This window comes from Hevea brasiliensis, chromosome 9 (assembly GCF_030052815.1).
Source record: "Hevea brasiliensis isolate MT/VB/25A 57/8 chromosome 9, ASM3005281v1, whole genome shotgun sequence".
Lineage (NCBI taxonomy): Eukaryota > Viridiplantae > Streptophyta > Magnoliopsida > Malpighiales > Euphorbiaceae > Hevea > Hevea brasiliensis.
In genome coordinates, this window is record NC_079501.1 from 3,939,236 (window position 1) to 3,954,706 (window position 15,471).

Genomic DNA, 15,471 nt, shown 5'->3' on the forward strand with positions numbered 1-15,471 from the left:
AATAACTGGAAAAAGCAATAGAAAAGACAATAAAGAGGAATCATAGCTGGGAAAGAGCAGCAAAGTTTAAGCATTAGTGATAAGACTTGGAAAAGCCATACGTGAGGCAAAAGAATAAAAAAAGAGACCACAAATGATTATGATCCTTGGCTTTTTCATCAAGTTAAAAATCTCCCAAATGAAGACATTTATTTGCAGAAAACGTGTTCACGCCACCAAACCCAAGGTCACAAGGAAGAAAATTATAAGTCAGTCAACGCACTATTTATCATAAGATCAGATCCTTATCACCAAAAGATGCGCATTGAATCAAGGGGGAGAATTAAATACTCAAAATATTAACAGGAGAGGAAGAAGAAGAGAAATAAGGAACAAATATACTCAGGCATTGAAGAAGAAATCAAATCCTATGGCTACTGAAACAGGAGAACGAAATTTTGTGAACTGTCTTCATCACCAGAATCATCAACCAAAGATGATTAATCATGTTAGCATTTGCTATAGAAGTCCACAGATTTTAATGGTAAAGATTTCATTGGAACATTAAACGTCAGGAAAAAGAGAAATGGAGTACTTGCGGATATAATGCACTTACCTCACATCATTCAATAATTTGTATTATATTCTTCTATCAAATCCTTCAGTCTTCCCTGTATCAATTGACCACACTCCTTTCCATATATGTTGCTTCAACAATTGCTGCTCCTGACCATCTGCGTGCTGTCTTCTTCTGAGTCATATACTGGCTCAACCTAGCTCCAATATTTCTTCCATGGTACACTCCCCTCCAGCCTTGCACTTATCATACACTGTCAGGCCGGCTGAGATTATGGCTATCAATGCTTCCATTTCAACACGAACATGAGTTAGGGTGATACTGTGACAAATTGGGATGAAGCTGCTTGTGTGCTTGGCTCCATTTATGCCAGCTATTTCGGCCACGGTAAGGACATCCTTGAGTGGAGCCCAATCAAAGGCGTGAAAAGGTCAAGCCAAAACCATTAGCGCCAAAGTCACCCCAAGGGGTGCACCGGGGCACTTCCTCTTTCCAGCACTGAAGGGCAATATCTTGAAATCAGCTCCATAGCTTATCTCTACCGGCGTCCATCTTCCGCCCAATGCCTCTCGGGCCCAAAAAAAACTCTCCACATCCATGACTTGGTGTTTCGGCCCAAACTATGAGTATTAATAAAAGTGCGAGTCTTGGCGGGATACGGTAGCCCGTAGCCATATATTGTGGTGGCACGTAGGGACTCGTCCAAGATTAGAAAGGGCCCAGCCGAGTGCATCAGGAATGTTTCACGTACAATACAATGTAGGTAGTAAAGTTATGGCAAGTCTGATTTTGTCACCATATTATTGGGTCCTATAACGTAATCAACCTCCTCTTGTATCTTGCGGAGGACACGTGTATGCTTGATCACCTCTGCCATGGCCCATTCATTAGTCACAGTCACAGGTGAAGTGTCACAGCTGAGGTATCGGTTACAGCAGCTATCATATCCTAATAGTAACGTGTGTGGGGGAGAATTTGCGTTCTTTCAGTTTCTGGAGAAATTTTATAATATTTTGAAGATTAAATTTAATATAAGTTTAAATTTATATAAGAGTGAATTTAATTAATATTAGATTATATCTTTATATTGAAATATATATGAAATTAATTAAAGTGTATGTATAAAATATATAAATTTATATAAAAAATTTAATCTAACGGTGAATATATTTATCTTTGTATGATCACATAAAGACCACATGAGTCAAAGCTTTGATCTTTACACCCATGTGCTCTTTCCCATCTTTGCTTGACAATGAAAATAAAATGCCGAAAAATCAATCTCTCCTCCTTCTCCAACTTCATCTTCGTATGATCACATAAATCAAAGCTTTGATCTTTACATCCATGTGCTCTTTGCCTGGCAATGAAAATAAAACGCCGAAAAATCAATCTCTTCTCCTTCTCCAACTTCATTTCCCTATTTCATCTGCCTTGCCTCTTATATTCTTCGATAATCTTGTGAAAATCATCTGCTATCTTCTCTACTTCCCTCATTTGGTTTTCACATCCATAAGGGTCAATCCACCTCCAAAATGGCAAATAATGACTCAAATATATCACACACCCAAAAGCCTCTAAACAACTCACAAGTTCCATGCATAAATTCCATAGCCTCTTGGGGATGCAGATGATACGATTTAGTGCATCTTATTGTGTTAGCTTATTGGTGTTTACCAAGTTAATTTTCTGTTAATATTTTATTGGGCTAGATTTAGTCAAATAGTGAAGTGTCAATAAAAGAATACTTACTCTGATTTGTTAGCTTTTTATGTGAGTTTTCTAGGAATGTCAGTTACTCTTTTTTTTAGTCTATAAATTCAACTAGTTGCTGTAATTTTAATACATGCTTTAATAAAATTCTTACAATTCTCCAAATTTTTAACTTTCTTTATTTGTTTTTATATATACTCTATCTTTTGGTTTATGGTATCAGAGCGTCGCTGAAGCATTTTCACCACTCTTTCTTTCTTTTTGTCTATCAAGTGTTATTTGTCTTGTTGGAGGAGATTGAAATTTGCGGAGAGAGATGGAGTTAGCAAATGGATGAAGCAGTTCAAGCACACAATACGGTGTTAAGAAGCTTGTAGGGACAAACTACAAGTACTGGAGAATGTGTATGGAGGCATATCTTCAAGGTCAAGATCTATGGGATTTAGTTGAAGGAGTCGATGTTGAAATTCCTGCAGATACTTCAGAAAATTCTGAACCACGGAGGAAATGGAAGATCAAGTGCGGTAAAACTCTCTTTGCTTTAAGAACTTCAATTAGCAAAGAGTTCATTTATCATGTTCGGGATATCAATTCACCAAAAGAAGTGTGGGAGACACTTGAGAGGTTATTTTCCAAAAAGAATACAGCAAGGTTACAATTGCTGGAAAATGAGTTGGCTATGTCAACACAAGGAGGAATGTCTATTTCTGAATATTTCTTACAAGTTAAAAGCATTTGTGCTGAAATTTCAAAATTAGATGCGGATGGGAAGATTAGTGAAACCATAATGCGACGATTTCTCATTCGAGGATTGAAGAAGGAGTACACTCCTTTTGTTACCTCCATTCAAGGATGGGCAAAACAGCCTTGCTTTCTAACTAGGAGGCCTTGGCAAAGCAAATGGAAAAGAATTTTGAGTCAGAGGCTGTTCTTTTCTCGAAGGGAAAGCATGACAAGAAAAACACGTCAGCAGGGAACAAGATCAATAAAGAGGGGCCAAACGTGGGAAAAGCTGCCACTGATAATTCACAAAACCCAAACATTGTCAAGTGCTACAGGTGTGGTAAAATTGGGCATATCAAGAAAAATTGTAGAGTGAAGCTTTCTAAAGCAAATGTTGCAAGTGACAAAGAAGATGGAGATCAGCTAAAATGGGAGCAGTGCTTCACTGTAGAAGTAGCTGAAGGAAGGGACAACGTCACTGTTGAATCAACACAAGTTCAGGCTTTTTTTAACCATGAAATCTGCAGAGATGAATGGATCATTGATTCTGGTTGCTTCTATCATATAACTGGAAATGATTCATTACTCTCAGAAGTGCGTCAACACAAAGGAGAGCGGGTCATTGTTACAGCTGATAATTCAACTTATCCAGGAGTAAAAGAAGGAGTCGTTAAGATTGGCATGGATGACAAAAGCATGGTAAAGCTGAATGACATCTTCCATGTTTCAGGTTTGAAGAGAAATTTAGTGTTAGTTTCTCAAATTACAAATTCTGGAAAGTATGTTTTGTTTGGGCCGAAGGATGTAAAAGTTCTTGATAATGTAAAAACCATATCTGCTGATGTTGTTACCTCTGGTGAGAAGAAAGGTTCTTCATTTGTTATGTCAGTAGGAGAAACCTATGTAAAGAAGACAAGCCAAACTGAAAATGCAACAATTTGGCACAATCAGTTGGGACATTTAAGCTACCAACTATTACAGCAAATCTCCTTAAAAACGTTGGTGGATGGTATACCGGCCTTGCAAAATATTCATGAAGATGTAATTTGTCAAGGGTGTCAATTTGGCACGTCACATCATCTTCCGTTTACAAAGTCATCAAATCGCAGATCTTCCATGCTTGAATTGGTCCATACAGACTTGATGGGACCAACAAAAACACCAAGTTATAGTGGATATCGTTATATCATGGTGTTGGTAGATGACTTCTCAAGGTACACTTGGGTGAAGTTCCTAAAAGAGAAGAGTGAAGCTTTATCAAAGTTTGCTGAATTCAGAAATGCTGCAGAGAAAGAATTTGGGAAGAAGATCAAATGCCTGCAGAGTGACAATGGAGGAGAATATATGTCAGTGGATTTCTTTCAGTACTGCAGCGACAATGGTATTTTACAGCAAATGACATGTCCGAATATGCCTCAGTAAAATGGCGTTTCTGAAAGGAAGTTGGCTCATCTTGTTTCTCTGAGTCTCTCATGGCTGCATGATAAAAATCTCCCACAAGAACTTTGGGCTGAAGCTATTCAATGCGCATGCTATGTAATAAATCGCCTACCTCCATGGCCAGGTAAAGAGAAATCTCCTTTTGAGTTTGTATATGATGAAAAGCCAAAAGTAAATTACTTTCTGGTATTTGGTTCTATTTGTTATGTTCATATTCCAAAATCAAATTGAACTAAGCTTGACCCGAAAGCAAAAAAGTGTATTTTTGTTGGCTATGATTCATGCAGAAAAGGGTAGAGGTGTATGGATCCAGAAACAAAGAAGTATGTAACTTCTAGAGATGTGGTGTTCGATGAAGTGTCATCTTACTATTCAGTGCAGAAAACCACCATTCAAGAAGTCACTCTTGATGGTGATTAAGAGAATCTGCAGCTGTGTCCAGAAAATAACATGGAGGTTCCCATTGATAATGAATTTCCAGCTTTAAAGATCTCAAATTCAGAAGATGGTGAACAAAGGAGGTCTACAAGGGAGAGAAGACAGCCAAGTTATCTCTAAGACTATGAGGTGCAAATCAATCAATGCACTATTACATCATGCTTCTTCACTAGAGCAGTAGATGAAGAACCAAAGAGCTATGAGGAAGCCAAAGACTGTCCAGAATGGGAAGTAGCTATGCAAGAAGAAATTGAGGCTTTAAACAAAAATCAATCATGGGAGTTGGTGTCACGACCAGAAAATTGTAATCCCATTACTTGTAAATGGGTTTATCGCCTAAAGAGGAAGTCAGATGGGACTGTTGATAAATGCAAAGCCAGGCTTATTGCTCATGGTTTTTCTCAAAACTATGGATTGGATTATGAGGAGACATTCAGTCCGGTTTCAAAAATGGTAACAATAAGAACCACTTTTGTCCTTGTAACTTTTAAGAATTGGAAGTTATGGCAACTTGATGTAAAGAATGCATTTCTTTATGGAGAATTGGATCGTGAAGTGTTCATGGAACAACCCAAAGGCTATGTTTCAAAGCAATATCCTCATCATGTCTGTTGGTTAAAGAAGGCGTTATACGGTCTCAAACAAGCACCACGTGTTTGGTATGGTAAAATTGCTCAATACTTTATCTTTTGTGGATTCAAAGTTTATGAGGCAGATTCTAGTTTGTTTATTAAATTAGAAACAAATATGCATCTGCTTGGTCTAAAAGTAGAAAAATCAAATCAAGGATACTTTGTTTCTCAAAAAAGATATGCAGAAGAGCTTTTGCAGCGTTTTGGCATGGGGGAGTCAAAAGAAAAAGCCACTCCAATAGAGCCACATCTCAAGCTAAGGAAGAATGAAGGACAGGATTTAAAACATACTGGAAAATTCTGACAACTTGTTGGTAGTTTAATTTATTTAACTACCATAAGACCTGAGATTGCATATTCAGTTGGTGTCATTTCCCAATTTATGCAAAATCCATGAACTTCACATTTAGATGCTATTAAGATGATTCTACGATATGTTACGGGAACTACTAATTATGGTCTTTTGTATAAGAAAGTAAGTAGTTTTTTATTGAAAGGATACACTGATGCAAACTGGGCAGGCAATGCAGATGATCGTCGATCAACTTCAGGATACTGTTTTAGTGTTGGTTCTGCTGTTATTTCATGTAGTAAGAAGTAACCCACTGTTACTCCGTCCAGCACTAAAGCTGAATATATGGCAGCAACAATGGCAGCGCAAGAATGTGTTTGGCTGAAGCGTTTGATGGGAGATATTTCTGGTGCAGTTGATTATGCTGTACAAATTCAATGTGACAATGAGAGTGTTGTTAGACTTGCTGCAAATCCAGTCTTTCATGCATGAACAAAACACATTGAAGTTCGTCATCATTACATTCGAGAGAAGGTGCTGGATCGAGAAATTGAGCTGAAGGGAATTTCCACATCAGATCAAGTTGCTGACATATTTACAAAGGCCTTAGGGAAGCCTAAGTTTGAATGTTTTAGAGCAGCTCTTGGAGTTATGGATAGTAAGCATGCACTAAGGGGGAGTGATACGATTTAGTGCATCTTACTGTGTTAGCTTACTAGTGTTTGCCAAGTCAATTTTCTGTTACTATTTTCTTGGGCTAGATTTAGTCAAATAGTGAAGTGTTAATAAAAGAATACTTTATTCTGATTTGTTAGGTTTTTATGTGAGTTTTCTAGAAATATCAGTTACTCTTTTTTTTAGTCTATAAATTTAACTAATTATTGTAATTTTAATACATACTTTAATAAAATTCTCACAATTCTCCAGATTTTCAACTTTCTTTATTTGTTTTTATATATACTCTGTCTTTTATTTTAGCCGATTCAACTCCAAAGTATTGCTTCCCTTACAACATTCGAGTCCCTTTGTTCATAGAAAATGCACCCAGTACTTCTCTTAAGTTCACAGGCTTTTCAGTCTGGACCTGTGCCCAAACATCTCGCACCAGATGCTGGGCTTCCTCGGCATGGTGCTTGGCAAAAGAATCAAGCCTCCTCGTTGTTAGTAGATGTTCCATATAAATTCTCCTCATTCGCTTCCAATTTGGTCTTAATGGGCCAATGCCACACCTCCACACTTGTATGCTAAACAGTTGGAGGCCAGAGTCCTCCGTGGCCGTAAAGCAATGATATCATCCTAGTAGAGTATACTGCATATAATTTCAGGATCATTGGTGATGATGACATCTGCATTGCCAAGGCAGAGGTAAACAAGTGGCCCATATTTATTACACAAAGATGTAGAGTCCCTACGAAGTAAGTGGCCTCACTGAAGAAGGTTGCTGAATGCAAGCCATCTTTGCGAGCCTAGAGGAAGCCTTTTAGAGTTTTGCTTCTGCCACTAAAGGAGGTTGATGATGAGAGCTACAAAGAGGATGGTTGAAGAGAAGGCAAAGAAATCCATCAAAAGTCCCCATTTATAATCAGCTATATCATGAACTCGTCTAAAGAAAGCCAATAAATTAATAAGAAAGAGTATCAAGTCAATATTTAAGCTTCGACAAAGGCGTGTTCGATGAAGAATAAATAGTGCATTACTATTTATCCACTAATATCCAGAGTCTACTCATAGGTTATTTTATATATTTAATAAAATTTTTAAGTGCGGCATGTAGAAATTATAGCCCGCCATCCATATCATATTATAAGATTAAATCACATCTGGCTGCTAAGTGATTAGGCATGCGACACATGAGGCCTCTCTATCATGTGTCCTCCTTCAAAAACATAGCATTTGCATAACCCAGGAGAGGCAATGAAGCTAAGCGTTAAGAACGTTGTTGCTGTCTTGCTGAACATCGGAGTCCAGAAATTTAATAGCCCAATGGGCCATTTGAGTCCCATCTTCTGTTATATATTTAAATTGCAATATGGCAAAAAGAAAACAACGTTGGTGCATGATTTAGTGGCTTGGACTTTGGACCCAGTGAGTAACCGAGTCCAAATCTAAGTGGAATTGGATTTTTTTTTCTATAATTACCTTTTTACTTTAAAAAATAATTTATTTTTCACTTTTATTATTTTTTCTACTTTATTTTTCTCAAACCAAATCTTTGCATTCTTTTCCTTTTATTTTTTTTTTAAAAAATTTACATTAGACTCTCGAAAAGTATTTTTTGCATTTTATATTTTTAAAATCCTTCCATGAATATTTATTTGATTCTAAAAATAAATTATTTATGAATAAATTTTTGCTTAATTCTTTTAATATATTTTATTTTTATTATTTGATTAAAAGAATTGAAAATTAATAAGATTTTGATTTTGAATTTCTTTTATTGCGTGAGATAAAAACTCCACCGTTAGGCTAATAAATTTTCTCGAAATAATCCATAATTCATAGTCTAGAAATAACTAAATAATACGCAGTTAAGAAAAAAAAAATAAGTGAGTAATTTTATTTATATAAAAATATAATTTTGTATTTTATTTTATATTTTATTTTAGTTAATGAAATATTTTAAAAATAATAATTTCAGAATTAATTATATTATTTTATATTTTTAAAATTAAAATATATTAAATTTAATTTTTAATATCTTTTAACTAGATTCTAGCTAAAACAGAATGACTTTCGTTTGTGCGGAGGCGGGTTGAACACTTAAAAAACTGAGCTCCTAAAACTCTCCGCAACGATGGAACCTGAGATTTTGCTGAAAATGGAGGAAGCTGTTATTGACATACTAAAGAAGGCTGACATGGACTATATGACAGAGTTCAACGTCCGTGTTGCGGCATCCGAGAGAATCGGTGTCCACCTATCTGATATATATCGAAGACATTGATCAGAGCGGTGATTGAGTCCTTTTTGCTCTCTACAATGGTGATAGGTGGAAAGGAGGATAAAGAGGCGGAACTCTTCAATGCAGGTCGAGAGGAGACACATGACAGGAGAAGAACAAAAGTCAATGCCAAGGAAGGAATTTGATATACGGACTGAAATTGCATTATCTTGCTGGTTTTTAATTTTTGTTGGCTGGAAATTATTATAGCAACGTAAAACAGAATTGGTAAATAGATTATAATTGTAGGTAAATGGTTAACAAAGAAAGTAAATTTCAAATTGCTATTAATAAGTATACTTTCCGATTTCATGTCAGATGATGCTCAACTGTACTCGGGTGGGAGAGAGTTGATAGAACCTGAGTTGACGACTTTGTATTGATAAGGGAATTTTATCATAACGATGGAACACATCTTCCTTCTAATAAAGCTGATAACTTTGGCTCTTTTTTTAATCTAAGAAACAATGGTACAAAGCATGCTTCTTTTTAGTAAATTTTGGATTGCTTAACGGCCTTCTCTATCCTTCCTATTTTAATTTCTTATATTTTTGGTGATTTGCACTTTTGCTGAAAGCTTTTTTTCACTGCTGCTGTATTTTCAGGAATTAGCTTGACAGCTGAACAATGGTCAGCCTTTAGGAAGAGTATCCCTTTGATAGAAGAAGCCATTATAAGGATGAAATCAAAGTTATGGTGAGAGTATTATTATATTATTTGAAACCTTTTGTGATTTACCATCTTTGAAGCCCATACAATGAACATAAAGCACAAGAGATTTTTGTGTAAAGAAGGCAAACTGCATAATTGCATGAATTTTTTTTTTTTTTTTTTTTTTTTTTTACTATAAAAGCTTACTAAAGATGATACATTAGTATTATACTTACATAGCCTGAATAGGCAAATTTCTAACAGGGCAACTTCTTCTACTCATAGACTTAATGGGGAAGCCTCTAATTTGGTGACTGCTTCTACTCCTTGTGTAATTAATACGCAAATCTCTAACTTGGCGACTTCCTCTATTCATGGACTAAATGGAGAAGCCTCTAGTTTGGTGACTGCTTCTATGGCTCATGAACTTAATGAACACGTCTCTACATCAGTGACTAATTCTACTCCTAATGAACCTAAATGTCCAAGTTTCTGATTCAGTGATTGCTTCTTCTCTTCATGAATTTATTCCTATTGAGATCAATCGTTTTAATGGGAAGAATCATCAATTCTGGGCAACCCTTAAGGAATTGTTCTTAAAGCAATAGAAGATTGAAACCATGCCCTAGTGTTGCTGTAAGACCAGAAGCAAGTGCTGAAGAAATTGCACAAGACAAAGCTTCTGAGCAAAGTGGTTTAGTGATGATCATCTGTGTCGCTACAACATCTTTGACTTCTCTATCTGATGCTCTTTATTATCAATATTCAAAGAAGACTAAGAGCGCCAGAGAACCATGGGAAGAGCCAAAATTAGTTTATCTTTATGAGGAGTTGGGAAAGAAGAGATCTCAAGTTAGAAATTACATTGAATTTCAGATAGTAGATGAAAAACCAATTCTTGACTAAGTTCAAGAACTTGATAGCATTGCAGATTCTATTGTTGCTTCTGGAATTTTTTTCGATGAGAAATTTCATGTTGGTGCCATCATTTCCAAGGTTCACCCATCATGGAAAGATTTCTGCATCAAGTTAATGTGTGAGGAATATCTGCCTTTCGGGATGTTGATGGAACGTGTACGGATGGAGGAACAGTCTCGCAACCAAGACAAACAAGTAGAGCCTTCCAATTCTGTACGCTCTCGTCATGCCAAGAATCTAGGACCAAGGATGAAAGATGGGAAGAAAGCGAGATTGAATGGGAAGAAACGAGAGACAGATAGATAACAAGGCTTTGGTCCGCTACTTTTGTGGGAAAAAGGGCATATTTCTAAGCACTGTCGTCACCGGAAGTTTGACGAGGAAGCTAATGAGAAGCTTGACAAGGAGAAATCAAATAAGCGTGCAGTTACAGAAGTGAAGGCAGAGCACTGTTAAGTAGCCAATCAAGGGAGTTAATGCCTGTTTTGAATTCTAGCAAGGAAATGCTCTATTATTGCTCATTTGGTGGGTACAGAAGAAGATTCACGATACATATTTCACGGGAGACTTACCAAAGGCTTTGAGGTGTATTCCTCCTCCCGTGAGTTTTGCATTGATTTGCAAGTTCCAGCTGTTTTTAGCCATTCTTTGCAAAAGCCAACGGCTATTGTAGAATATTAGAACCCGTAGCTGACGGGGCAAAACGGATACAGTATTTACAAAGTCCATTATGCAATTGGCCTATTGCTCTGACCAGTCACCCTTCTTAAAATAGATTTTCTCGTACTACCCGAGCACGGGCCTACTACAGTCTTGTGTTCTTTTTCCTCTCAAATTTTGTCAGTTTTTCTGTTTGAAATGCTGTACGCATCTGTATATAAAATCCTATACTGAATTTAGTCATAGTCTTTAGAGGAGGATAGAAGTATAGCCACGGATTACCAATGTCATGAGCACATTGATGCACAGTCTCTTTCAATGGATCTTGTAATTTGCTTTGAAAAGTTAAATGATCTCTACTTTAGGCTGGTTATCAGGCGACTGAAAATTCCTGCGTCCCCACTATGAAAATCGGCCACACTGGCTACCGCATAAGCTTGCGTATATCAAACTTGCTCACCATCTAGTTTCATCATTTTCATTTTCTGAGCTAAGCAAATCTGCATAAAATAGCGGTAAATTCTCTTACTAAACAACTATTCCTTGACTCGATATTTCAGTTTAAAAGTTGAGCTGAGACCATACACTTCAAGGGCCTCAAAAATATGTGTAAAATTTCTTGTCATCCCAAAAATAATGTGCACCAACTTTTCTTTACACTGGCCCAGCTTTACCGCGCCAAAAAATAGGGTGTCCAGCAACATTTTATGTTTTCGACTCGCCCATCAATTGAGCCTTTGCTTTGTCCAACAAAGATTGTTCTCTTCTCATATCCTCGGCAATATTACCTTGTTCCCATTTCAGCATCCTAACTGCATCTTCAATTTTAGTGTAGTCAGCAGGTAAGCATCTGCTGGAAATTACTGGGAATTTCACCTCTACATCTGTCCTGGAAGCATAAGGAGTTGATAGTAAAGAAGATGACCAATGAAAAATAATAAGAGAAGCATAACAGGAAACAAGATAAAAGATCATTACATAAAATAATTGAAATAGCAAATCCAGTTAAAAAACAGTATCTGACCTCAATGATATGAGAAGGAAATTAACTCATTTACCTATTTCCAAGTGCAAAGACACCATTTCTCTTGATCATCCCGCCATCTAAAGAGAGGGCTCCATGAGTTATGCATGGAAGAGCAAGTAGCATTTCCGTCCTGGTTCTGTATACTTGAAGGTGAGAAAATAGGGCATAGAATAGTGTTTCTCTAAGACCATGTCCTTTGGCAGTGATACAATACAAATTCCCATTATCCAAATTAATCATGTTAACTGCAAAATCTAGAAAGCCAGTTGGGGAGCTCCCATCTGGTAGCTTTGGCTTTGAAAGTACAAGCTTCTTTTGAGGATCATCAGCTATAAAACCACCAATATATGGCCTGCTAACAAGTTATAGTCAAATGTCTATAAAAGCAATGAATACAAAAACTAAAGATAATAAATTGGTTCTTGCCTCAAATCTTCTAGGCAAATGACAAGAAATCGGCCATTAATTTTCCTTCCAATAGAATATGCAAGACCATGTAGACCAGCACTGCTGTTTATTTTGCCCTCCCCATCATACTTCTCCAAAGCCTTGACACCTTCAAATGACCTACAAACTAGTGCCAGCATGGTCTCCAGTCCCAAGTACTCCGAGAGAAGCCTGGTTTAAGGGTTATATAAGGTCAACATCTCAAGAAAAGATAAGGTATGCAACTGGTAGTGATGTAGCTCATTAAAATGACTAAACCAGTAGCAATTCAATCGGGAAATTGGAGAAATCCACATACTTGGAAAACCCAATGGCCTCTTGTAATCAAAAGGCAGAAGGAAATTCAAGTGGAAAGATACTGACCTATTAAGATTATCATTATCAACTCTGGCAAGAGTTGCCACAACACCTAGCACATCCTTAGTCAATGGCAAATTTGACAACAGAGTTGCATGTTGAGTTTTTATTTGGCAGAACATGGCAGCTGCTGTTATCTCTTGCTTCAGAATTTGTTCCGTTGTCTCTTCCTCATTGCGAGAGCCACCATTTTTAGTTGCTTTCTGAGGTGTGTTGGTGGAATGATACTTCCCAAGGGTCACTGAAAACTGTGTTAGTAAACAGTATCAAATCTATACCACATAATATTGACTATAAAGTACACGAGCATAGAAAACCCATCAAAGCTTCATTTATCTCCTCTCAATTATCAGACCTGATTTGAGTTCATGTTTGGAATTACAGAAAACAGGACGAACCTTGCAAGTCAAGTATAGATTCATCTAAACGGTTTGCCTCTGACTTCAAAAATTTTAGGTTGTCTTCATGCCTTTTGATATCTTTCTTCAACATCTCAAAATCAACCTAAATTGCCATTAAATGAACCAATTAGTAACCTACACTTGCAGGCTGACTAGTGCACAAATAATTCCAGCAGATAGCTATGACATAATTCATTATCAGATTAAAGCAGTGATCTAAAACTTCACAATCTCATTCAGCAAGCACCTAGCAGGTAATCCAAAAATAATACATGTACCACGTGATTGTTTCATTTATTAACAATTTATCATTTGAACTTAAGGCATATGGGATAGAGTATGAGGTATCAAATTGATGAACATACAATCAATTGGATTTAGTTAAGTGGTATAAGAATGATAACTTATTCGATTGATACTCATCGTCAAATCAATCCACAAGAAACCCCAATTGAGACCGTGTTTGGTAAGTTCTTGAAATGACCATGAAATATAATTTCCGGAATAAGCTTTCCACCAAAAAATTTTAAAACGAAGGCCTATTTTCCTACATACGTTCGTCAAGATCTGAATCACTCCACATAGACATGCAACGGCTGATATTTGCATAGAACAATCATTTTACAAACTTCAACTAAAAAAAATATAAAATTATTATTCAAATAAAAAATTTAAAAAAGATAAGATATTCTTAAATAGATTCAGTCTATCACATTAAATAAAATCAATCAAATGGGCTTATCACATTAAATAAAATCAATTAAATCACTCTGCATTATATATATTTATCTATAATTTTATAAATACCGAAAGACAATGAAATTGCTATAAAATAATTATACTAATTTAATTAAAAGTGTGATAAACTGAATTTATCTAAAAAATTTTCAAAAAATAATATACAACTGTTGAAAATCAAATGACTTTAATGTACTTTTTTATCTGAATCAAAAATAGAAAAATAAAATTTTAATTGGTGAAATTAGAACCCAAACATTGAGGAAAATAAACAAGCAAGCATTACAATGGCAAGGTCGTTAAAAGAAAAAAAAAAAAGTGAGTGGAGAAAAATAACCAAGCTGCTGGGACCAAACATGCTGCGAAAATGACGAAAATCAGATTCAGAGACGCCTCTTTTCTTTTTCTCCTACCGTTATCTGCTTCCAAGTGATTAGCTCTTTCAATCCCAATTTTTAACCCAAAGGTCCGTTTCTATATATATTGCAAGTTAAATCGGTGGCGCTAGTTGCGTATATTCTACGGCAAAGTAAAATGGGAGTTGGGACCCATTGCTAAAAAAGGGTCCCAGCGGCCTTATTTACGCGCAAGCTTGTTTCTGGTGTTAAATGACGGGCCTTTTCTTCGGCCCAAGAATCTACGTGACTTTTCAGGGTGGATTTGACATCGGAAATATTTTGTCTTTTAAAAAATTATAAATTAATTAATTATATAAAAATATTTTTAATAATTAATATTTATTCATAAAATAAATTAATATAAACAAAAATATTTTATATTTAAATAACTATATATTATAAAAAGCTAAGAAGATATTTAGTAATATTTTATTTTTAACATAGTAAATTATAATAATTAAACAATATAAATTTAAAATGTAAAATAGATAATTACTTTAAATATAAATTTTAAATTATTATTTTAGTAATAAAATAAAATTTAAAAACCATAATTACTTCAAACTAAGATTAAATTGGATGATGTTATTGAGGAAATAATTTATATTAATACAAATAACATTAAATTTTGACAATTAATTTAATTTAGTTAATGTTTAGTATTTTTTTTACATACTAAGGCTTTCTTTATTTCACAAAAAAATATTTTTTTTAAAAATTATTTTCATATTTTTTAATATTTAAAATATTTAGAAAAATTAATTAACTAAAAATATTTTTCTAGTCAAAGAAAAAATTAAGTCATTTTTAAAGAAAATGATTTTCATTTTTTAAAAGAAATTATTTTTTTATTTTTTAAACTTTAATACTCTAATTAAAATGTGAACATACTTATATATATATATATATATATATATATGAAATAAACACATATAATTAATTTAATATTTTAACTAAATAATAAAAAATATTTTCATGAAAAATATTGTTTTAAAAAATATTTTTTATATATAAATTATTTTCGATGAAATAAATAGAGGCTTAATACACAATTTTATTTTCTGTCTATATTTATAATAGCACAAAAGTAGTATAAAGAATTACTTAATTCAAACTTGTCATGAAATCAATACATTAAC

At 34.9% G+C, this 15,471-nt stretch overlaps 1 protein-coding gene and 2 pseudogenes across 3 annotated transcripts; 1 reads left to right on the forward strand and 2 right to left on the reverse strand.

Moving 5' to 3' along the window:
- Window positions 1-115: 115 nt before the first annotated feature.
- LOC110670473 (cytochrome P450 703A2-like) lies at window positions 116-7,797 on the reverse strand (annotated as a pseudogene).
- A 791-nt stretch (window positions 7,798-8,588) lies between these two features.
- Window positions 8,589-10,760, forward strand: LOC110670450 (uncharacterized; annotated as a pseudogene).
- A 705-nt stretch (window positions 10,761-11,465) lies between these two features.
- LOC110670474 (protein DEFECTIVE IN MERISTEM SILENCING 3) lies at window positions 11,466-14,407 on the reverse strand. Of its 3 annotated transcripts, none has more exons than XM_021832537.2 (6): window positions 14,272-14,407; window positions 13,194-13,299; window positions 12,802-13,036; window positions 12,418-12,609; window positions 12,023-12,343; window positions 11,466-11,848 (listed from the first exon to the last, which is right to left on the reverse strand). In XM_021832537.2, exons 1-6 carry the CDS (start codon window positions 14,290-14,292, stop codon window positions 11,800-11,802), a joined length of 924 nt encoding a protein of 307 aa, XP_021688229.2. In that variant the 5' UTR covers window positions 14,293-14,407; the 3' UTR covers window positions 11,466-11,799. The 3 variants fall into 3 exon arrangements, with proteins under 3 accessions (XP_021688229.2, XP_021688227.2, XP_021688228.2); XM_021832535.2 differs by having other exon boundaries at window positions 11,466-11,853; XM_021832536.2 differs by having other exon boundaries at window positions 11,466-11,853; window positions 12,802-13,043.
- Between the last annotated feature and the right edge of the window lie 1,064 nt (window positions 14,408-15,471).